The sequence below is a fragment of the Mustela lutreola genome, chromosome 2 (genome assembly GCF_030435805.1).
Source record: "Mustela lutreola isolate mMusLut2 chromosome 2, mMusLut2.pri, whole genome shotgun sequence".
NCBI classification, from domain to species: Eukaryota; Metazoa; Chordata; class Mammalia; order Carnivora; family Mustelidae; genus Mustela; species Mustela lutreola.
The window spans coordinates 10,485,185-10,510,566 of NC_081291.1; the positions used below are offsets into that span (position 1 = coordinate 10,485,185).

Here is a 25,382-nt window from a genome sequence, read left to right on the forward strand (position 1 = left end):
TATATAATATATTAATAATAGTATTATTTGACACACATAATAACAATATTGCACATATTTGGTATACATAATAATTTTATATATATGTAAAATTTGAATTTATCAAGGGTTAGAATATTATCAGCAATTATTCAACAGTAGATTAGATAACCTAGAAGAAATGAGAAAATTCCTAAGCAGTCACAAAAATTACTAAAACTGACTTTTTAAAAAATTTCTTTTCAGTGTAACAGTATTCATTGTTTTTGTACCACACCCAGTGCTCCATGTATTATGTACCCTTCTTAATACCCACCACCTGGCTCCCCCAAACTGACTTTTTAAAAATTAAGTTTAGTTAGCCAACATATCATAACATGTCATTAGTAAAACTGACTTTAGAAGAAGCAGAAAATCAGGACAGACCTGCAGTAGGTAGAGGCATTGAGTTGTTTATCAAAAACCTTGGAAGGGGAGGTGAACCATGAGAGACTATGGACTCTGAAACAATTTGAGGGTTTTGAAGGGGTTGGGGGTGGGAGGTTGGGGGAACCAGGTGGTGGGTATTAGAGAGGGCACGGATTGCATGGAGCACTGGGTGTGGTGCAAAAACAATGGATACTGTTACGCTGAAAACAAACAAACAAACAAACAAACAAAACCCTTCCCTGAACAAAAAGCTCAGGTCAGTTGGTTTTGTTGCTGAATTCCATTTAAGGATGATATCCATTTAAAAGACTAATCCTCTGTAAACTGCTCCATAAAGTAAAATAAAATAAAGTAAAATAATAATAGGAAGAAATACTACCTAAATAATTCTATGAGGCCACCATTACCCGCAAACAAAACTAGATAATGATATCACAAGAAAAAAAACAACAACTATAGACCAAATTTTTAGGAACATAGATGCCAAAAGAATATGGAATAATTTTATTCAAGGGTGCTCAAGACTTGTTCATAGAAAACTGTTAACTGTGTTTATGGATGGGCGACTCAATATAGTTATGATGGCAATGGTCCCTGCAGAGATCTACAGAATCAGTGCAATCCCTATCAGGATTCCAAAGCAATTTTAGATATTTAAGTTCTTGCGGAAATGGAAAAGCTCAACCTAAAATTCACAGGGCATTGCAAATACCCAAATAGTATCTTGAAGATGAAAAAAAAAGTGCATGGAGCACTGGGTGTGGTGAAAAAAATAATGAATACTGTTTTTCTGAAAATAAATCAATTTAATAAAAAAAAAGTTGAAGCACTTAATCTCCTAATTTCAAAACTGACTACCAACCTACAATAATGAGAACAGGAGGGCATTGGCATAAGGATTGGCATACAGATCAGTAAAATAGAGTTTAAAGTCCAGAAACAAACCCGTACATCTATGGTTAATTAATTTCCAAAAACTGGTGTCAAGACCCTTCAGTGGAAAAAGAAAAGTGTCTATAACAAATGGTCCTGACACATCAGGCTACCAAACAAAAGAAGGAAGCTGGAAACCTATCTCACACAATACACAAAAATTAGTGCAAAACTGTGGAAAGAGCCAAGATGCCTTTTAACAGACAAATGGATAAAGAACATGTGGTCCATATATACAATGGAGTATTACTCAGCCATCAGAAAGGATGAATACCCAACTCTTGCATCTATGTGCATGGGACTGAAAGAGATTAGTGAAATAAGTGAAATAAGCTAAGTGAAATAAGTCAAGCAAAGAAAGTCAATTATTGTACGGTTTCACTGATTTGTGGAACATAAGGAATAACGTGGAGAACATTAGGAGAAGGAAGGGAAAAGCGAAGGTGGGGGAATTGGAGGGGGAGATGAACCATGAAAGACTAAGGACCCCAGGAAACAAACTGAGGGTTTTAGAGGGGGGCTGTGTTAGCCTGGTGATGAGCATTAAGGAGGGCACATGTTGCCTGGAGCCCTGGGTGTTATATGGAAACAATGAATCACGGAACACTACGTCAAAAACTAATTACACACTGTATTGTGACTACCATAACATAATAAAAAAAATTTAAAAATCTTAAAAAAAAAAAAAAAGAGGTCAAAGACCTACATTAACATTTTTTTAAACTGGGTATTCACCCCAAAGATAGAGATGCAGTGAAAAGAAAGGCCATCTGTACCCCAATGTTCATAGCAGCAATGGCCACGGTCGCCAAACTGTGGAAAGAACCAAGATGCCCTTCAACGAACAAATGTATAAGGAAGAGGTGGTGCATATACACTATGTAGTATTATGCCTCCTTCAGAAAGGACGAATACCCAACTTTTGTAACAACATGGACGGGCCTGGAAGAGATTATGCTGAGTGAAATAAGTCAAGCAGAGAGAGTCAATTGTCATATGGTTTCACTTATTTGTGGAGCATAATAAATAACATGGAGGGCATGGGGAAATGGAGAGGAGAAGGGAGTTGGGGGAAATTGGAGGGGGAGACAAACCCTGAGAGACTATGGATTCTGAAAAACAATCTGAGGGTTTTGGCGGGATCTGGGATGGGAGGTTGGGTGAGCCTGGTGGTGGGTATTATGTAGGGCACATATTGCATGGAACACTGGGTATGGTACATAAACAATGAATTCCAGTACACTGAAAAGAAATTTTATGCAACATGGGGGCTTAAGTGGGTAGGAGAAGAATAAATGAAACAAGATGGGATTGGGAGGGAGACAAACCATAAGTGACTCTTAATCTCACAAAACAAACTGAGGGTTGCTGGGGGGAGGGGGTTTGGGAGAAGGGGATGGGATTATGGACATTGGGGAGGGTATGTGCTTTGGTGAGTGCTGTGAAGTGTGTAAGCCTGGTGATTCACAGACCTGTACCCCTGGGGATAAAAATATATGTTTATAAAAAATAAAAAATTAAAATAAATAAATAAATAAAAATTAAAAGTTTTTTTTAGAATTTATTTTATTTTATTTTAAATTAAAATTCAATTAACATACACTGTGTTAGTTTCAGCAGTAGAATTTAGTGATTCATCAGTTGTGTGTAATACCCAGTTCTCATTACATCAAGTACCCTCTCTAATGCCCATCGTCCAGTTATCCCATCAAAAAATAAATAAAGAGTTGGGGGAAGTTGGAAGGGGAGGTGAATCATGAGAGACTATGGACTCTGAAAAACAATCTGAGGAGTTTGAAGTGGCGGGGGAGTGGGAGGTTGGGGTACCAGGTGGTGGGTATTATAGAGGGCATGGATTGTATGGAGCACTGGGTGTGGTGAAAAAATAATGAATACTGTTACGCTGAAAATAAATAAAAAATAAATAAAAAATAAATAAAAATTAAACAAAAACATGTGAACCAATATTCATAGTAGGATTATTCTCAACAATCAGAAGGTGGCAATAAGCTAAATGTCCATCAGTGGATGAAGGGTGGAATAAAAGGTGCTGCATCCATATGCAATGGAATATTATACAGCCATAAGAATAACAAAACACCTATAGATGCTACAACATGGATAAACCTTGAAAACATGATGCTAGGTGGAAGAAGACACATATTAAGCAACGCAGTGTATCTCTCCATATGAAATGTCCAGAATAGGCACATCCATAGAGACAGAAAACAAACCAGTGATGTATAGGGGCTGGGAGAGGGGAAGAATGAAGAATGACTCCTGAGCAGGGGTACAATATTTACTGCAAGGGTGATGAAAATATTTTAGAAATAGAGGCAATGATTGCAACTCTGTGAATATATTAAATGTCACTGAATGGGGGCACCTGCGTGGCTCAGTGGGATGAGCATTGGACTCTTGGTTTTGTTCAGGTGATGATGTCAAGGTCATGGGATTGAGCCCTGCCTTGGGCTTGTGCTCAGGGGGAGTTTGCTTGAGGTTTCTCTCTCCCTTTTCCTCAGCCCCTCCACTCTGCTCTTACTCTCTCTCTTTATAAAATCAATCAATCAATCAATCAATCAATCTTAGAAAAATAAATGCCACTGCATAGTATGCTTTGCTTAAAATGGATTTTTGCTTAAAAAGAATTTTATGGTACATGAATTTTACCTGAAATAAAACAAATAAAACACTTAAATATCAGATAATATTGAATTCATATTATTCCTAATTAAATAAATTATTTTCTTGGGAAGCCATTTCTATTTTATCTTAAATTCTTATTTATCATCAATTCCTCTGTTAATAATTTATTTTTTATTAACATGTATATTATTTATAGTTTTATTCATTTCTTTTTTAATTTTAATTTTTTTCAGTGTTCCAATATTCATTGCTTATGCACCACACCCAGTGCTCCATGCAATATGAGCCCTCCTTAATACCTACCACCAGTGTCACCCAACCCCTTACCCCCTCCCTTCCAAAACCCTCAGTTTGTTTCTCAGAGTCCATAGTCTCTTATATTTCATCTCCCTCTCTGACTTCTTTCTTTCTTTTTTCTTTTTTTAAATTTTTTATTTATTTGACAGAGAGAGATTACAGCAGACAGAGAGAGAGAGAGGGAAGCAGGCACCCCGCCAAGCAGAGAGCCCAATGTGGGACTCCATCCCAAGACCCTGAGATCACGACCTGAGCCGAAGGCAGTGGCTTAACCCACTGAGCCACCGAGGTACCCCTCCCCCTCTGATTCCCCCCAATTCACTTTTCCTCTCATTCTCCTAATGTCCTCCATGTTATTCCTTATGCTCCACAAGTTAAACGAAGCCATATGACTTCACTTAATTGACTTCACTTAATTGACTCTCTCTGCTTGACTTATTATACTCAGTATAATCTCCAGTCCCGATGTTTGATACAAAAGTTGGATATTCATCCTTTCTGATGGAGGCATAATATTCCATTGTATATATGGACCATATCTTAATTATCTGTCTGTTGAAGGGCATCTTGGTTCTTTGCACAGTTTGGTGACCGTGGCCACTGCTGCTATGAACATTGGAGTACAGATGTTCTTTTTATTACATCTGTATTTGGGGTAAATATCCAGTAGTGCAATTGCAGGGTCATAGGGTAGCTCAATTTTTTTAATTTCTTAGGAATATCCACAATGTTTTCCAAAGTGGTGCACCAACTTGCATTCCCACCAATAGTGTAAGAGGGTTCCCCCTTCTCCACATTCTAACAGTTGTTGTTTCCTGTTATGAAAATTTTGGCTGTTCTAACTGGGGTATGGTGGTATCCCAATGAGGTTTTGATTTGAATATCCCTAATTTAAGGTAGTATTTCAATGAGCAAGACAGGAAACAACATGTGTTGGAGAGGATGTGGAGAAAGGGGAACCCTCTTACACTGTTGGTGGGAATGCAAGTTGGTCCAGCCACTTTGGAGAACAGTGTGGAGATTCCTCAAGAAATTAAAAATAGAGCTTCTCTATGACCCTGCAATTGCACTACTGGGTATTTACCCCAAAGATACAGATGTAGTGAAAAGAAGGGCCATCTGTTCCCCAATGTTTATAGCAGCAATGGCCACGGTCGCCAAACTGTGGAAAGAACCAAGATGCTCTTCAACGGACAAATGTATAAGGAAGATGTGGTCCATATACACTATGGAGTATTATGTCTCCATCAGAAAGGATGAATACCCAACTTTTGTAGCAACATGGACGGGACTGGAAGAGATTATGCTGAGTGAAATAAGTCAAGCAGAGAGAGTCAATTATCATATGGTTTCACTTATTTGTGGAGCATAACAAATAGCATGGAGGACATGCGGAGTTAGAGAGGGGAAAGAAGTTGAGGGAAATTGGAAGGGGAGGTGAACCATGAGAGACTGTGGACTCTGAAAAACAATCTGAGGGTTTTGAAGGGGCGGGGGATGGGAGGTTGGGGAACCAGGTGGTGGGTATTAGAGAGGGCACGGATTGCATGGAGCACTGGGTGTGGTGCAAAAACAATGAATACTGTTACGCTGAAAATAAATAAAAAAAATTAAAAAAAAAGAATATCCCTGATAGCTAATAATGATGAAGATTTTTACATGTGTCTGATAGCCATTTGTATGTCTTCTTTGGAGAAGTGTCTGTTCATGTCTTCTGCCCATTTTTTGACATGATTATCGGTTTTGTGTGTGTTGAGTTGGAGGAGATCTTTATAGATCTTGAATACCAGCCCTTTCTCTGTAGTGTTATTTGTGAATATCTTCTCCCATTCTGTGGGTTGCCTCTTTGTTTTGTTGGCTGTTCTGTTTGCTGTGTAGAAGCTTTTGATCTTGATGAATTCCCAAAAGTTTTTTGCTTTGGTTTCCTTTGCCTTTAGAGACATGTCATGAAAGAAGTTGCTGTGGCCGATGTCAAAGAGGTTACTGCCTATGTTCTCCTCTGGGATTTTGATAGATTTCTCCCTCATGTTGAGGTCTTTCATTCATTTTGAGTTCAACTTTGTGAATGGTTTAAGAGAATGGTCGAGTTTCATTCTTCTATACAGAAGTATCTAATTTTCTTAGCACCATTTTTTTCCCCAAAGATTTTTGCTAATTTATTTGACAGAGAGAGATCACAAGTAGGCAGAGAGAGAGAGAGAGAGGGAAGCAGGCTTCCTGCTGAGCAGAAAGCCTGATGCAGGACTTGATCCCAGGACCCCGAGATCATGACCCAAGCCGAAGGCAGCGGATTAACCCATTGAGCCTCCCAGGTGTCCCATCCCAGCACCATTTATTGAAGAGACTGTCTTTTCCCCACTGGATATTTTGTCCTGCTTTGTTGATTATTTGAGCATAGATATTCATTTCTTGTTTTGTTGAGATACAATTGACATTAGTTTCATGTTTACAACATAATGATTATTTATTTATTTATATTGCAAAATGATCACCATAGGAAGCCTAGTTAATTTCTGGCACCACAGTTAAAAATTATTTTTCCTGAGATGAGAACTTCCAAGATTTAAATTTTTTTATTAACATATAATATATTATTTGCCCCAGGTGTACAGGTCTGTGATTCATCAGGCTTACACATTTCACAGCACTCACCATAGCACAGACTCTCCCTAATGTCCATAACAAAGCCACCCTATCCCTACGCTTTCACTCCCAACAGCTCTCAGTTTGTTTTGTGAGATTAAGAGTCTCTTATGGTTTGCCTCCTTCCTGAATCTTGTTTAAATTTTTCCTTTCCTATCCCCCTCTATCCCCCCACTCTGCCTCTCAAATTTCTCATATCACAGAGATTATATGATAATTGCCTTTATCTGGTTGACATTTCACTCAGCATAACACCCTCTAGTTCCTTTCATGTCATTTCAAATGGCAAGATTTCATTTCTTTTCATGGCTGCATAGTATTCCATTGCATATATATACACCACATCTTCTTTATCCATTCATCTGTTGATGGACGTCTAGACTCTTTCCATAGTTTGGCTATTGTGGACATTGCTGCTATAAACGTTTGGGTGCATGTGCCCATTCGGATCACTACATTTGTATCTTTAGGGTAAGTACCCAGTAGTGCGATTGCTGGGTCATAGGGTAGCTCTATTTTCTATAAACATATAAACATATATTTTTTATATACATATATTTTTATCCCCGAAGGGTAGCTCTATTTTCAACTTTTTGATCAAGATTTACTCTTGTAGCAACTTTGAAATATGTAACAGAGTATTATTTACTATAGTCACAAGGCACCTTACATACCATCACTTATTTATTTTATATCTTTGACCCCCTTCACCCATTTAGCCTACTGACCTACCCCCACACACCTCACAAGCACCCCTCTAACCCCAATCTATGGCAACCACCAGTCTGTGCCTATGAGCTCCAGTTTGTGTTTTATTTATTCATTTTTTTAAGATTCCACATATAAGTGAGATCACCCAGAATTTGTCCTTCTCTGACTTATTTTACTTAGCATAATTTATTCATTTCTTTTTACCACTTATTTTAATTTGTTTATGATTATAATACTGAGATACAAGCATGGTCACACATTCCATTGAGGCTGGGGAACAAATGTGGGAGAACAGGCAGAGCAGAGCTTGGGGCAGACCCCAGTACTTACCTGTGCCTGCAGATGCATTGAAGGTCAATGTCCCATTGGGCAGGGCCTGGCTTAGGTTACTCAGCACATTCTCCAGGCCAGCGAGCAGGTTTGTGGCCACATAGTGTTGCTTTGAGCGGGGCAGGGCCTCCAGGTCTTCAGGGGTCTGCAGCAGCTCATCCACACCCTGTACGACATCCTGGGGGAAAGCAGACACAGAAGTAGTGCATCATGGGCCAGAAAGACTGAATGAATAGGCTGTCCACTTAGCCTCAAAGTAAAGGTCCTAGAGACTATCTGTTTGGGGGAAAAGGTGGCACTGTTTGGGGTTTCCTGGGATTGTCCCTGGAATCCAGCCACTCACGGCCAATCCTTTTCATGAATGCCAAGGATGAGGAATGCCAAGGATGACATAAATCCAATTTCCAGAAAAGTAAGATGAAAGGTTGTTAGTAGATGCAGGTGGGTGTCTAACAGTGAGTACAAATACCTGGATATCTGCTCTTCCCACCCACCCCAGGAGAGGAGTGCCTCAGGGAGGTCACCATTGTGTTGGGGGGTTTCTTTCCACACCAAGGCTCTCCTGGGCCTTCATGAGATGCCTCCAATTGTCTCCCCTGGATTCTGACCTTACCTGTATGGTGTCCTGGACAAAGGCTGGTATGAAATTTCTGCCTAGATCTTCGAATCTTTTAAAGAAGTGGGAGAGTCTCTGGGGAGAGGGAAGATGAGGTAGTCAGAGAGCCTCTATGTGGGAATCTTGGGGGAAATGGCAACCAGGAGGGGTGGGGAACTTTGAGGAAGAATTTCCTGTCTCCTAGTCCCTGCTGGGGCCACTCACCCGGCTCTTGATTCCATGGGGTGGGGTCCAGGTGGGGAAAAAGATGCCTGCAGGGGACAACAGCAGTTCATTAGGTATGAAAGCTTCTGTGTGTGTGTGTGTGTGTGTGTGTGTGTGTGGGTAAGGGGCCTGGGATCAGGTCAGACCAGATACTTTCCCAGGTGGTCATTTAGTTATTCAGAGTTTGGACATAGAAGCATCAGGAAGGCCACATTGACTCCTCCCTGGTAAGTGGGTGCCTTTTCTTATTCACACCGAGGTGTGCTATGGGTGAATGTGGTGCCCAGATGCTCAGCTGCCCAGATATGGATGGAATTGGCCTGAATTCTCCCTGTCTTCAGCTCCAGTTCTCTCAGCTTCCCTGGGCAGCTTTCAGCCAGGATGGGGACATCATGGCAATCTGTGTCTCAGCCTGAGCATTTGGACAAAGACCAGATTGGGTCTTTTGGGGAACCACATTGAGGGAATATACCACATTTCCCAACCAGGATGCTGTCTGGCTCCCAGTGACAGCTTTTGTTTTAATTCCCTCAGGGCAACTGCTCACCTGGTCGTCCCCGATGTCTCCCACTGCTATTTGGTCTAGATGGGAGCCCCTTCTCATCACCCAATTCTCCACGTGTGTATGGGGGTGCCTCCGTGTTATTCTGCTTAGACTCCACACAACATCCTTCTGGGTCCTGGTCATCTGGTCTTCTCTCAGGATTGTGAACTGAATTTATTTGGGAGAGTCAGGGTCAGCCTTGTGCAGGGAGACAGACAGAGGCCGAGCAGCTGAGAAGGAGGTTCAGGATGCTGAAATTGTTGGCCAGGGAGAGAACAGACCCAGGCAACAGGGTTGGCCTTCCCATCTTCCCCTTGTAGTGTTTCTGGGTGGGTTCCCTGGGTCCAACATGGCCCAAAAGATCTGAGAGCTTTCCTGGCATGGCCAAGCCCAAGTGGGCTCTGGTGGGAAAGGTCTCATCCTCACAGTCACTGATGATGGTGAGGTGGAGGGATTTTCCACTAGAAACTTCTATGAGCTCCTGAAATATCTTGAGTGCCATCCTTTTTTTTTTTTTTAATTTTACAAAAGTAAAATGCCAAGGAGCAAGGGGAATTCTTTGAACTTCCATAAGTGACCCTCTACAGAGAGTTCTGAGCCTTGGGGTTCAAAGAGGTACAGATCTCTGGCTAGGTGCTGAGGATGGGTCTCTGATGCCTGGAGAAAGTGCGCTGGGTGACTCGAAACCTCATGGAGGAGTAGATGGAAGACACAAGTGAATTCTTACCTTGACATGTGTTCTCACTCTCATTCCTGAATGTTCTTGCCCCAGAAGCAAGCTTGTAACCTGGAATGCATGTGCAGTAGTAGCTCCCCACTGTGTTCCAGCAGTCTGCGAATTTCCCACAGGACGCTGTCGAGGAGGGAACACACTCGTTGATGTCTGGAAAACAATAGGTCAAAGGGTCACCTCCCAAAGATGTGAGTTCCCATAGGGCAGAGACCCTGGCCTCCAGCCTGACTCAGTCATAGGTGCTGGAGAGAACTCAGATAGCAGGTGGCATTCCTGGGGCAGGTCTGAGCTGGAGACAGCTTCTCCAGAAAGCCTGCTCACTGCTCCACTCATCTTTGCTCTCTGGCTGGGCCTGAGGGCACCTAGATTCAGATACTCTGCTGTGCCATCATAGGGGCTGGAAGGAGGTCAGCATACCCTTCTGCATGTGTTGTGGGTCTCTGCTTGCACTATTGGGGATCTGGGGGTGGGTTCCAGTTAGTGTGACAGTGGCACAAAAGTGACTCAATGCTGAGTCAGTGAAGGGGGTCACGGCTAGAGTCTGTGCAGAGTAACACTCTTTCCTACCTGAGGGTAAAGCCAAGTGGTCTGGCCACTGCCCATTGGCAGCTTCCACCTCCCATTACTCACGATGGCCCAAGATCCCCCCAGAGTCCTTATCACCCACTGCCTCAGGCTCCCAATGTCAGGTACTTTTATGATCCCCAAGGATATTTCTGTGGAAGTTATACTATCTCTGCTTCTGAAGGAGGTCCCCTCTTGTCAGAGATATTGGGAATGTGAAATGAAGCTGCACAAAGTTCCTCACAGCTGAAACATTGGTGATGTCTTCTGGCATCTTATTTCTCCCTATTTTTTAAATGACTGGAAAGATGTCTGTGTGCCAGGTCCTCTTTGAGTAGCTCAGGGAGCTAGGGACGGACACTATCAGCTAAAAATAGCAACAGTTTTATAAAAACCATGGACACAAGAATGAATCAAAATGCAGGCATAAAATATTTGGTCCTATACATTCCAAAACTTTCAAAGTTTCTTCTCTGCACCTGTGGACATTCCTTCTAAGACCCCATACCAGGCTGTGGGTGTCAGCACCAGGACATGACAGGATGTTGGAAAACACACACGTGATGCATTCGTGTTCACCCCCACCTGGGCCATGGAACTGCCCTCCTCTCTTCTCAGATGGCGACAATGGCAAGAGAACTATCTTCAGTGTTGCAGGTTGGGGTGGAGGTGAGTGGGGGTTGACTGAGAAGGAGGTGCAAGGTGTGGAAGGCATAAGGACAGGAAACTCCTCAACCATACACACATGCTTCCAGAAAGGAGCTGAGATCAGTTACATTAGTGGTAGGATCTCCTTGTCATACTCACTCAGCCATAAGTCTCCATAATACACACATGCAAATGCACCAAAGCTGGCTAATAGTCACAACATCTCTTTTTAAAAATATGATAGCATCTTTCCCCCAAGTACTAAATGACACATGGATATTAGAAAATATGAGAAATGAGAACATATACACTATGAAGTATTATGCCTCCATCAGAGAGGATGAATACCCAACTTTTGTAGCAACATGGATGGGACTGGAAGAGATTATGCTGAGTGAAATAAGTCAAGCAGAGAGAGTCAATTATCATATGGTTTCACTAATTTGTGGAGCATAACAAATAGCATGGAGGACAAGGGGAGATGGAGAGGAGAAGGGAGTTGAGGGAAATTGGAAGGGGAGGTGAACCATGAGAGACTCTGGACTCTGAAAAACAATCTGAGGGGTTTGAAGGGTCAGGGGATGGGAGGTTGGGGGAATCAGGTGGTGGGTATTAGAGAGGGCACGGATTGCATGGAGCACTGGGTGTGGTGCAAAAACAATGAATACTGTTAAGCTGAAAAAAATATTTAAAAAATGAGAACAAAGAAAATCCACTTACAAGTCCACTATATATTGACTACTTGAAGATTGAGGATATTTTTTTCCCTCAGCTTTTCAAACATGCTAGGAGCATTGTCCTTTATTATCAGTAAATATGCATCTAAGATGATTTTGAGTAGATGAAGAATATTTCTTGGTATGAAAATTGTTTATTTCCCCTTTTCTCCACTAATTTTCTTATTGTGGTGAAATGCCCATAGCATATGATATACCATGTTGGCCATACTTAAGTCATGTAAATTTCTTTTTAAATCTTGCATTGTTTAAGAATAAAAACTCTTCTGTTTTAGATGTTGATCTAGGTTCTACAATCTTATTAATCTTGATTTGGATAAGCCAATCTCTTTGGTCCCAATTATGATAAAAAATGAATCCATAAAATTCATAGAAAAAAAAACACAGGAGATAAAGTCTTTGAAATCGGTCTCAACACAGATATTTTGGATTTCACTCCAGAAAACAAAGATAAAGAAGAGGAAATATGCCACATCAGAAAGCTTTTATAAAACAAAGGAAACTATCAATAAAATGAAAAGGCAATCTATAATTTAAGAGAAAATATTCACAAATCATATATCTGAAAAGTGATTAACATCCAAAAAAATATAAAGGACCCATTTACCACAATATAAAAATCCTAAACAATCCAATTTAAAAAATGGGTAGAGATCTGAATAGGCATTATCCACAGAAGACATTCAAATGGCCAAGAGGTACATGAAAAAGTACCCAATATCACTCATCATCATGGAAATGGGAATCCAAACCATAAGGTGCTATCATCTCACACCTGTTGGAATGACTATTATAAAAAAAAAGATAAGGAATTGCAAATATTGGTGAGGATGTGGACAAAAGAGAACCTTGCTCCCTATTGAAGGGACTGCAAATTAGTGCAACCACTGTGGGAAAAAATCTGGAGATTCCTCAAAAAAATTAAAAACAGAACTACTGTATGATCCAACAATTCCACTCCTGGGTATTTATTTGAAGGAAACAAAAACACTAACCTGGAAAGATATCTGCATCACAGCATTTATAACAGGCAAGCTCATCACAGCATTTATGATAGAAAGGCAAGGTAGGGAAACATGTTTCTATCAGTGCCTGAGTGGATGATGGAAGGTGGTGTAGGTGCACAGGGGACTATCATTCAGCCATAAAAGGGAAGGCAATATGGCCATTTGCAACGACACAGATGGATCTTGAGGGCATTATGCTGAGTGAGATATGCCAGAGAGAGAAGGACAAATGACATATGATTTCACTTATATGTGGAATCTAAAAAGAAACAAACAAAACAGAACTCAGAACAGAGGAATGTAGGTGGGAAATAAAAACTGTGCCAGCTCATGGAACACTACATCAAAAACTAATGATATACCATATGGTGACTAATGTAACATAATGAAACACACACACACACACACACACACACACACACCCCACCCAAAAAACAAACCGTGTTAGCTCTGCCTGCCTCATGAGGCTGCTGTGAGGAGTGAGGTGCGAAACCATGACCATGAAGGGGAAGGAGTTCCCAGTGAGCTTATTGTGGAAGGAGACCCTGAGCTTCCAGGTTGCTTACTCCTGCTGCTTCCATTACTCTCCCCTTTCCTTGTGTTACAAGTATAAACACAGTAATAACAGCAGGGACCATGATAATAACTTGTGTTTGACAGTGTGCCTTGTACTATTCTTTACCTGTTCTTCACACATGTGAATTTTAAATCCCCAATTTATCGACAAGCAAACTGGAGCATAGAGAGGAGAAATAATTTCCTACATGTCAGATGTAATTGGCAGTGAGCTGGACTTTGAACCCACGTAGCTCAGCTCTGCTGTGCAAGCTCTCAACACTCTACCTACTGATCATGAAAACCAGATTGTCCACTTCCCTTGTACTCCTCCTGCCCTGTCACCTCTCTCTTTTCCTTGATGAAATGCTGGGTGCTCTTCTCACTAATACTGAGGGCTTGGGAATGCCTCACCATCTCCCAACCCCTGGGGTCCTTGCCCCTCCACCACCCCAAGACCCTGTACCATCACAACTCTCCGACAGGCTGGTGAAGATCACCCCAGACGATGAAATGAATCCTGGGGAGCAGCGACAGGCAGTGGCATTCACACACGTGGATTTTGGAGGGCACCACTGGGCACAGTCTGTGGGGACAGAGACTGAGGGGACGAAGACCACAGTCAGAGGGTTCAAGAAATGGAGGGAGACATATACCAGCTAAGAGTCCAGGGATAGAGCAAGGGGTGGGGTGTAGGGAAGGGATGGCTGTTACTGGAAGAGCTCAGAGAACTCTGGACATTTAGGGAGGAGGAATCAGCTTCTTGTATACCCAGAAAGCATCTGTGAGCATCACTTGTGGAATACGCCCCCTTCCCTACCCATTGATGGTAAGAAAGCCCAGACCCCAGAATTCACTCCCCAGCTTATGTCCCCAGTGGGATAGGCTGGGCAGACTCACCTTTCAGTTTCTGTGCAGGCCCCAGTGTCAACAGCAGCAGCACCAAGATCCCTGGGACAGAAAAGAAGACAACACAGAAATGAGAGTGAATCCCAGTTTCAACCCATGACTGCATGGCCATTGCCTTCTGCAGCGCATAGCTTTCCAGCAGGATCCATGAGCGTCCTCTGCTGCACATTGTGCCAAGACTATCTGCATCCCCTCCATCTCCCTGGGCTCCCCAAGAAGTAAGTCAAGGATAACCACAAACATAACCTTCATGGAACCCCAGGTGCTACAGTTAAGGGGACAGAGTATACATGGACAGCTGATGTCAGTGACACAACATAGAAATTGAAACCTCTTCCAAAGGAGGGGAGAAAATCTTGAAGGAGAAACTCTTCCAATCCATGTGTCTTGCCCTTATATAGGTTCTTTGTTCCCTGGCAATAGCAGAAATCTGCTTGGAGAAGGCCTGCTTTCTCTTCCGTGGTGAATGTGTGCCTTTTCTATTTCACATGGATTATTTTATGAGACAAGAGAGTGGCTAGGTGTTCTGTTGTCCAGATGTGGATGAAACTGGTCCAAGCCCTCTCAGTCTGTCAGGCCTGGTGCCCTCAGATTTCCTGGGTGACTCCTAGAGGGGTGGGGATATCACAGCCACCAAACCTGAGGATTTGAAGAAGTCCAGGATGGGCCTTCCTGGAAACTAAGTGCAGGGGAAATGCTATGTACCCAATCAGGAACTGTCATGGCTCCCAGCATTGGCCTTTGTCCTGACATTTCCTGGGTGGAATCTCACTGCCTGCCTAATTCTTGGAATCCCAGCTGTCCTGGGAGACAGCATGCTCCCATCCACATTAACTCTGAGACTCTAGTTCCATGGAGATGAGTAAAACCCACACCTGATCCAGGACTTTCAAGGGGCTTAAGGGCAATAATCAAGAGAATGAAGGTGATGCTGTACAGTCAGGGTCACCTGGAGAGTGGCCACCAGGGCTGTGGTAGACAGTGGGGCTGACATTCAGTCAGGCAGCTATGGGGCAGTGAAGTTTTCTTTTCTGATCCCCATGAAGGAATCTCTGGACTAAAAGATGGTGGTGAGAATCTGCATTTGAGCAAGGTCAGTGGTGGAGGAGGGCAAGGTGGATGGAGAATGGAGCAGGTGCTGATGGGCAAGAGGTGGCAGATGCTTCTGTTTTCTTGACCCTTGGACTTCCACCAGTGATATAGACCTGTGGGAACTGCCAAATGGGACTCACCCTCCATCTTCTGTCTCTGAGTGGTCTGGGTTAAACGGGGCCTGGGTTGACCTCCTTGGAAAAGGGTCAGGACTCTGCAGTCGTCCCCTCTTTTTCCATCTGGTCCAGACGGAAGACTCTTCCATTCACCTCAATCTCAGAGTGTGTGTAGGGTGGTCCACATCACTCTGCCTACCCCCATACAACATCTTCCAGGTCCCAGTCACCTGAGTTACCTACAGGCCTATAAACTAAATTATCGGGGAGGTTCAGGGCAGAGCTTGCAGGGGGAATTAAAGCCGGAAGGCCAAGAAACCAGTTCACCATGTGAGGAGGCATTTTTTCCAGGTAGGGTTGTTGGCTAGGGGAATGTTGGCCAGGAAAGGTGTGCCCACCCTCAAATATCCCCCCTTCTTACAATTCTAGACAGGGTTCCTGGATCCATTCTGGTGTGACCAAGTTTGTATGGATTCTGGGACAGTGGCGGTGGGCAGGGAAGGTCTTATACTGGCCACCACTGATGAAGCAGAAGACGGATATTGCACTGAAACATAATGTGCTGTGAGTTTGTGAAGTCTCCTAAATGCCACCTCTTTGTTTTATGAAAATAAAGTACTATGTGGGAAGGGAAGATGTTCCAAAATTGTGTGAGTGGCCCTTTGTGGAGGTATCAGAGCCTTGGGGTTTGGAGAGGGATAGAACTCAAATAGGTGCCGAGAACAGCTCTCTGATGCCTGGAAAAGTGAGCTTAGTGACCTCAAACCTCATGGATGGGGATATAGAAGGTGAAAAATCTTTCTTACCTTGACACATGTTCTCACTCTCATTCCTGAATGCTGTCTCAGAAATGAGCTCCTGTCTTGGGCCACACATGCAGTACTTGTCGTCCATGCTCCGGCAGTCAGCGTAGGTTGCACAGGACTTTCTCAACGGTCGTTCACACATGTTGATGTCTAGAATACAAGATAAAGGATCATGTCCCAAAGGAATCAGTTCCCATAAGGCAGAGACCCTGGCCTCCAGCCTGACTCAGCCATAGGTACTGGAAAGAACTCAGCTTGCAGGTGGCATTCCTGGGGCAGGTATGAGCTGGAGACAGCTTCTCCAGAAAGCCTGCTCACTGCTCTGCTCATCTCTACTCTCTGGCTGGGCCTGAGGGCACCTAGATTCAGATACTCTGTTGTGCCATCATAGGGGCTGGAAGGAGGTCAGCATACCCTTCTGCAAATGTGGTGTGGACTTAGGCACTAAGTCTCTGCTTGCACTATTGGTGTTCTGGGGGTGGGCTCCAGTCAGTGTGATGGTGGCATTGAAGACCACTCTCGATGCTGAGTCAGTTAAGGGTGTCACAGCTGGAGTCTGCTAGAGTAACACTCTTCCCCACCTGAGAGTAAAGCCAGGTGGTCTGGCCACTGCCCATTGGCAGCTTCCACTTCCCATTACTCAACAGTGGCCCAAGATCCTGACAGAGTCCTCATCATCCACTGTCCCAAGCTCCAAATGTCAGGCATTTTCAAGAAGTCCAAGGATGTCTCTGGAGGAGTCTTGCTACCTCCAACCCTGGAGGAAGTTTCTCTTATCAGAGCCCATCACACATACGAAATGAGGAAGCAACATGCAGGTTCTCACAGCTGAGTCACTGGGGGAGGGGGGTTCGTCTGGTCTCTTACCTCTCTCTCTTCTCTACACATGAGAGGAAAGAGTTTCATGAGCCAGAGTCACTGAGTATCTCAGGGACCCAGAGAGCAGGGGCTCTGACTCATCCCTGGCTAAAAATAACAGTTGAATGAGAACTAGCAAGTCAAGAATGCATCAAAATGCAGGGACAGAATGTTCGGTCCTGTACCATCCAAACAGGGCAACAAGACTTTAGAGCCTGAAAGAACTCATGGCATCATGTAGAGTCAGGGCAGGCAACTGGGTCCCCCAGAGAAGAGTGTCCTACCTGACCTCATAGATGTCCCTTCTAAGGCCCCAGGCCAGGCTGTGGGTGTCAGCACCAGGACATGACAAGATGTGGGAAGACACACACATGTTGCCTTCATGTTCACCCCCATCTGGGCAAAGGGACTGCCCTCCTCTCTTCTCAGATGGTGGCAATAGCTGGACACTTGCCTTCAAGGTCGTTGGGTGGCATGGAGTCGAGTGGGGGACAGGTGGGAATGACAAATGCAGGAGGGGAAGACATGATATGAGAAATCCTCAACCTGACAGGCATGCTCCCGGGAAGGAGCTGGGATCCAGGCGTACCATCAGCAGGGCTCATGGCCATGCTCACCCAGCCATGAGCCTCCATGGGTCACACATGCACAAATGGAGGGGATCCATTAGGGGTGCCTCTCAGGCATAGAGGGACTGGGCGGGAGTCCCAACACTACCTTTTTTTCCATGGTAAATTAACTTTCTCCCAAATATTAAATGACACATGGATACTTAGAAGGACAAAGAAAATATAAAAAAAATGAAAACAAAGAAAACTGTGTATAAGTCCACTACACAGACTACTAGTAAGTTAGGGTATTTTTTTCTTTTCTTTTCAAAAAATTAGAAAATTTTCCTTTACTTATCAATAGATATGCATCTAAGACTATTTTGAGTACATGAAAATATTTCTTGGTGTAAAAACTGTGTATTTTCTTGCTTTTTCCTATTATTGTGGCCAAATGCACACAAACAAAATTTTCCATCTTAACCATTTTTAAGTATTAGAATTTCCTTTTATGATTCTATTTTGTTGAATAAAAACCTCTTCAGTGTCATTATAAAATGTTTTTTGAAGCAAACTTTAGTTTCAGCTTCCATTATGCAAGTTGTATTTATTTTCATCTTAAAGGAAAAGCAATTTTTGTTTCCTTAAAGATTTTTATTTTGTTTATTTGACAGAGAGAAAGAGAGGGAGAGAGCACAAGGAAGGTCAGCAGCAGTCAGAAGGAGAGGGAGAAGCAGACTTCTCACTAAGCGGGGAGCCTGATGTGGGGCTCAATCCCAGAACCCTGGGATCAAGACCTGAGCTGAAGGCATATGTTTAACGACTGAGCCGCTCAGATGACCCAATTTTTTGTTTTTCTGATTTGAGAAAAATAGTTGATTTTCTTTATGAGATTGAAATTTCTTTCTTTTTTCCTCTTTCTTTCTTTCTTTCTTTCTTCCTTCCTTTCTTTCCTTCTTTCTCTCTTTATTTCTCAGAATATTTTAACAACTGTTGTTTTAAAGTTAAGGTTATTTCACCAGTCCATTATTAGTATTTATTTGTTTATCATTATTATTACTATTTTTTATCATATCACATGCCCTCTTTAATTCCCATCACCCAGTTACCCCATCTGCCTGACCACTTCCCTTTCTGCAACCCCTAGTTTGCTTCCTGTAGTCAAGAGTCTCATGTGATTTGTCTCCCTCAATGATTTCTTCCCATTCAGTTTTCCCTCCCTTCTCCTATCTTCTTCTGCCCTATTGCTTATGTTCCACATTTGAGTGAAACCATATGATAATTAGGTATCTCTGATTGAGTTATTTATTTTTAAGTTAAAATTATTATTTATTTAAATGTTCTGAAAAGATATTCATATATAACAAGATTTTAAAAAGCATACCTTCTAATTTTGTATCATTTCTTTTTTTTTCTTTAAAAAATTTTTTTAAAATTTATTTTCAGCGTAACAGTATTCATTGTTTTTGCACCACACCCAGTGCTCCATGCAATACATGCCCTCTCCAATACCCACCACCTGGTCCCCCCAACCTCCCACCCCCCGCCCCTTCAGACCCCTCAGATTGTTTTACAGAGTCCATAGTCTCTCATGGTTTTGTACCATTTCTTAAGCAGAAATGATACAAAAGTAGTAATTTAATTCTTGGATTTTGAAAATATTTTTAAAAGAATGTTTATTGGGTAGAGAGAGAGAGCACAAGGGGAGGGGCAGAGGGAGAGGGAGACAAGCTTATTCCCTGCTGAGCAGTCGGCTTGTCTCCCTCTCCCTTGGAATTCCATCCTAGGACCCTCAGATCACAACCTGAGCTGAAATCAAGAGTCAGGTGTTTAACTGACTGAGCCACCCAGGTTCCCTGAAAGTTTACTTAAGTATCCTTAAAAATACTTAAAAAAATACTTAAAGATGCTTTAAAAAATACTTAAAAATAAGTATATTTAAAAATACTTAAAAATAAGTATACTTAAAAAAGTATAAGTATACTTAAAAAAGTATATTTAAAAATATTTCAGGGGGAAAATAAATGATTTAAACAGCGCTAAACAATACTATCTTATTTTCTTGCATAGTGCTCTTTAGCTTATTTTTAAATTGTTGTTTATTACAGCATTATTACAATAGCCAATATATGTAGCAACCTGAGTATCTGTCAACAGATGAGTGGATAAGGGACATGTGGTATATACACAATGGAATGTTACAGAGCCATAAAGTGGATGAGATTATGCCATTTGAGACAATATGAATGGACCTAGAGAGTATTATGTTAAGTGAAATAAGATTGAGAAAGAAAAATACCATATGATATCACTCATAAATGATATCTAAAAAAAGAAAATCCAAATGAATAAAACATACAAAAAACCAAAAAGCAGAATCAGACCTATAAATACAGAAAGCAAATTCTAGGTTTCCAAAGGAGAGTGGGGCCAGGGTTTGGGTGAAGGGGAGTGGGAAATGCAGGCTATCAATTATGAAATGAATAAATCATGGGAAGAAAAGACACAACATAAGGAATATAACAGCAATCTGTTGATTTATGGGGGCAGATTGTAGCTACACTTGTGGTGAACATGGCATAATGTATAAATTTGTCTAGTCATTATGTTGTACATCTGAAACTAATGTAACATTGTGTGTTGAATATACTCAAATATAAAAGACTTTAGGAATGTTTTCTTTTTTTTTTAAGATACATTTTCACTGAAGTAAGAGTGTTATATTAGTTTCAGATGTACAACACAATGATTTAACAGTTCTTTTTTTTTTTAAGATTTTATTTTTTTTTTTGACAGAGATCACAAGTAGATGGAGAGGCAGGCAGAGGGAGAGAGAGAGAGAGAGAGAGAGAGAGAGAAAGCAGGCTCCCTGCTGAGCAGAGAGCCCCATGAGGGACTCGATCCCAGGACCCTGAGATCATGACCTGAGCCGAAAGCAGTGGCTTAACCCACTGAGCCACCCAGGCACCCTGATTTAACAGTTCTAAACATTTCTCGGTGCTCACCATGGTGAGTGTAGTCATTGCTTGTCACCAAACAATATTATTATAGTATTATTGACTATATTCCCCATGCTGTGATCCTTGTCTCTATAACTTATTTATTTTATAGCTGGAAGTTTGTAACTCTTAATCCCATTTATCTTTTTTGCCCATCTCCCTGCCACTTCCCCCTGGCAATCATCAGGTTGCTCTCTGTATTTAAGAGTCTGGTTTTATTTTACATTTTATATTCAACATATATGTGCAATCATACAGGATTTGTCTCTTTCAGACTGACTTATTGCACTTGACAGTATGCCTTCTAGGTCCATTCATGTTGTTGCAGATGGCAAGATCTCTTTTTAATGGGCGAGTAATATTCCATTGCAGATGGATGCCACATCTTATTTACCATTTCAATTATGGATGAACACTTGAGTTTCCTCCATATCTTGGCCATTGTAAATAATGTTGCAATAAATGTTGGTGCATATATCTTTTTGAATTAGTGTTTTTGTTTTCTTTGAGTAAATACCCAGTAGTGAAATTACTGGATCATATGGTGTTTCCATTTTTAATTTTCTGAGGAATCTCCATACTGTTTTCCACAGTGGCTGCACCAATTTACATTCCTACTAACAGTGCATGAGGTTTCCTTTTTCTCCACTTCCTCACCAATACTTAAAATCACCTTAGTTTTATACCTGGACATGCTTCTATCATTTTATTAGTTGTAAGACTTTGGATAAGTCACTTGATCTCTTTGAGCCTTAATTTAATAATTTAAAAATGATGCTACCCTGAAATCATGAAATTCACAGAAGAAAACTGGGAGTGAGCTTTTTGACATTGGTGTAGGCAGTGATATTTTGGACTCAACACCAAAAGCAAAGACAATAAAAGCAAAAATAGACTAGTGGGACCATATCAAACTAAAAACTTCTGTACAATAAGGGAAAGCATCAACAAAATGAAAAGCCTATTGACAATTTGGGAGAAATTATTTGCAAATCATATTATCACATAAAGGATTAACATCCAAAATATATAAAGAATTCATACAGCTCAATAGCAACCTCCCAAATACTATTACTTTTAACCAATTTAAAGATGGGTGAAGGACCTGAATGTATATTTTTTCCAAAGATGACCTCTAATCAGCCAAGATGTACATGAAAACGTACACAACACCACTAATCATCAGGAAAATGCACATCAAAACCACAGTGAGATATCACTTCACACCTGTCAGAATGGCTGTTATAAAAAAGACAAAAAATAACAACTTTTGGTGAGGATGTGGGAAAAAGGGAAATTTGTGCATTGTTGGAGGAAATTTAAATTAGGAAGCCATGATCCTGAGGGGGCAGGAGTTCCTGGTGAGCTCATGCCAGGAGGAAGCCCTGAGCTTCCAGGCTGTGGGTATTTCTTCTCTCCTGTTGCTTCCACTTCTCTCCCCTTTCTTTATGCTATGAGAAAATCACAGTAATAATAGCAGTGACCATAATAATAACTTGTGTTTGGCAGTCTCCTTTGAACTAGTCTTTACCTGTTCTTTATACTTGTGAATTTTAAATCTTATTCCATCTATGGGGTATAGGTACAATGATTGTCCCCAATTTACAGACAAGCAAGCTGAGGCAGAGAAGAGAAATAATTTCCTACATGTCAGATGTAATCAGCAGTGAGCTGGACTTTGAACCCACATAGCTCAGCTCTGCTGTGTAAGCTCTCAACACTCTACCTACTGATCATGAAAACCTTCCACTTCCCTCATACTTCCCCTGCCCTGTCACCTCCCTCTTTTCCTAGATGAAGTGCTGGGTGCTACTCTCAGTGAGGCTGAGGGCTTAGAATGCTCCACCATCTCTCCTCTCTGTTTCCCTGGCTCTCCACCACCCCATGCTCCTATACCATCAAAGCTCTCCAACAGGCTGATGAAGATCTCCCCAGATGAAGAACTGAATCCCAGGGAACAGCGACAGGTGGTGGTATTGGCCCATGGAGAGTTCTTAGGGCACCAGGGAGCACAGGTGTGGGGGAACTAGCAGTGGGGATGGAGACCACAGCCAGAAGTTTCACAGAATTAGATGAAGTCAGCTGCCAACTAAGAGTCCATGAGTAGAGCAGGGGAAGGTAGGGAAGGGATGGCTGCCATCAAAAGAGGAAAAAGACCAAAGACTGGACATTTGGAGAGGAGGAAGTAGTTTCTCTTGTCTCCAGAAGACCATCTTGGAGCTTCACTTGGAGAATAAGCCTCATTTTCCCCTTGTTGGTGTAGAACCCAGACCCAGCATATGCACTCCTTAGCTTATGTCACTAAGTCTGCAGACTCACCTCTACTGTACTGGGCTGCAGCTCCCAGTGTCAACAGCAGCAGCATCAAAATTCCTACAGCAGAAAAAAAAGAACAGTGAGAGAACAAAGGGAGGAGAGTGGAGTTCCAATTTCAACTCCTAGTGGCATGGTCATTGCCTCCTAGGGATGTGGATCTCACCATGCAGCTAAAGCTTTCCAGCAGCATCCATAAGACTCTTGCACCTTATATAGGACCAGCCCTATTACCTCCCTCTCCCTAGAGAGGAGTTAGTCACTAACGGACACCATCCTCATGGAGTCTCAGTGTTACAGGTAAGAGGACACAGACATATATACACAGACAACTGATGTCAGGGACACAACTTGGAAATTATGGCCTCTCCTGATGGAGGGGATAAATCTTGAAGCACAAAGTCCACAGACTGGTGTGCTCTGCCCATAGCCAGGTCCTTTGTTCTCTGACAATGGCAGAAATATACCTTGAGGATTTCTCTTAGAGGATTATTACCTCCTGTTTAACCCACATATTTTGGGGCACACAAGAGGAGCATGGGTTTGGGAGTCAGCCAGCCCCAAGTTTGAGTCCAGCTTACAGTAGTATTGGTGAGGCAGGAAGCCCAGGAAACACAATAGGGGAAGCTGAGGTAAGTAAGTGGTAAGAACTAAGGCGCCAGCAGGTAGAGCCACCGTTTCGTCGTTAAGTGGCCTCTCCAGGTGCAGTGACCATGGCTTCTACGGTTCATAACAAGTGAGCTCCTGGCCATCCTACAGTGCATTGAGGACACAGCCTTTCCCTTTATCCTCTAGGCTTGTCCTGAGTGATGAGTCACTGGACAGGCTTCATGGTATCAAAACCACTACAAGTGTGAAGGGACTACTCTACAGGCAATCACCTGCCCACCTATTAGAGTTTCATTCCATTCATGGGAGGCAGTGAACTCTATGAAAAGTCTTTCCATATGTCAGTGCCTTCATACTATTTTCTAAAATATTCCCAGCATTAAAAATAATCATGTTCCACACAGCAGATGATAAGAAATGTGACTATTTTCACAAAAACAAGGGAACAAATTACAACCAACAAGGACAATATATAAGGAATGCTTAACTTGCTATGTAACAGGTATTATCCTAACCATTGAGGGAAATAAAGACCAATTAGCATTAAGCTGTCCTTCCTATTATGCACCATTATTGCCCTTTTAACAATTCCATGACCCACACAAAGCCCATGGACTGGAGGATGATGTTTTTCTTAGTTCACTAGAGTTTTCAGAGACTTTGGTTATGTACCCTTGTGAAAAAAAATACTATAGGCGGTAGGAGGGTTAATTTCATGTATCAATTTGGCTGGACCCAGATATTTGGTCAAACACCTGCTGGGCAGGTGTCTTTTAGATGAGATTAATAATTAAATCAGTAGACTCAGAGTAAAGCAGATTATCCTCCATAATGTGGGTGGAACTCATCTAATCAGTTGAAGACCTCAGGAGAAAAAAGACTGCCCTCCTCTCAGGAGGAGGAAATTCTGCTTTCAGAATGACTTCAGACTTGAGATGTAACATCAAGTCAGTCTGCTGGTCTGCCCTACAGAATATCAATTTCCCAACCTCCACAATTGCATGAACCAATTCCTTAAAATGAATGAATCTCTCTTTCTCTCCTTCATCCCCCACCTCACACACACACACACACACACACACACACACACACACACACACACACACATTATATTCATTTTCTTTCTCTGAAGAAGCTGGGCCAATATAGCTGATAAAATGAGAAATCTCTGTTGGATTGGCTCCAGGAGTAAGTTTTACTGATTTTCTGCTTTGAGACTAGATATAAATGAGCCAACATCTTTCTTAAAATCTCTTCCCTTTGTCCTTTAGAGAGAAAGTGAGAAAACAAAACAGATTATCAAGAACATAGAATATTATCTAACTGGATAGAGAGTTCCCAGATAGCTTTAGTTATCTGTCATTATTCTTATAATTCTACCTACCTGGCAACAGTAGATTTTTGTTTCTCATGATGCAGACAACTGCGAGCCCAGGCACAGAGGACGTCTTGTCTTGGTCTGTGTGTGTTACAAAGACTTCCTGTTTTAAGTCTGACTTGGGCTCCAGAGGGACTGCCATAGGAAACCACTGGTTTGGATCCTTTCTTTCCTGAGA

At 42.0% G+C, this 25,382-nt stretch overlaps 1 protein-coding gene across 3 annotated transcripts in view; it reads right to left on the reverse strand.

Annotated features, from left to right (window-relative positions):
* Positions 1 to 25,382, reverse strand: part of LOC131823658 (adhesion G protein-coupled receptor E2-like) — a 36,652-nt gene extending 11,270 nt beyond the window's left edge. For 2 of the 3 annotated variants that reach the window (XM_059160263.1, XM_059160261.1), the window contains exons 1-10: positions 25,211 to 25,382; positions 23,224 to 23,277; positions 16,500 to 16,649; positions 14,477 to 14,527; positions 14,043 to 14,177; positions 10,060 to 10,215; positions 9,336 to 9,500; positions 8,789 to 8,835; positions 8,582 to 8,659; positions 7,969 to 8,146 (exon numbers count right to left, since the gene is read on the reverse strand). In XM_059160263.1, coding sequence (XP_059016246.1) covers positions 7,969 to 8,146; positions 8,582 to 8,659; positions 8,789 to 8,835; positions 9,336 to 9,500; positions 10,060 to 10,215; positions 14,043 to 14,177; positions 14,477 to 14,527; positions 16,500 to 16,649; positions 23,224 to 23,277; positions 25,211 to 25,346 — 1,150 coding nt within the window. In that variant the 5' untranslated portion in view covers positions 25,347 to 25,382. The remainder of the gene's footprint in view (positions 1 to 7,968; positions 8,147 to 8,581; positions 8,660 to 8,788; positions 8,836 to 9,335; positions 9,501 to 10,059; positions 10,216 to 14,042; positions 14,178 to 14,476; positions 14,528 to 16,499; positions 16,650 to 23,223; positions 23,278 to 25,210) is intronic. The other variant, XM_059160262.1, reaches the window with a different exon arrangement.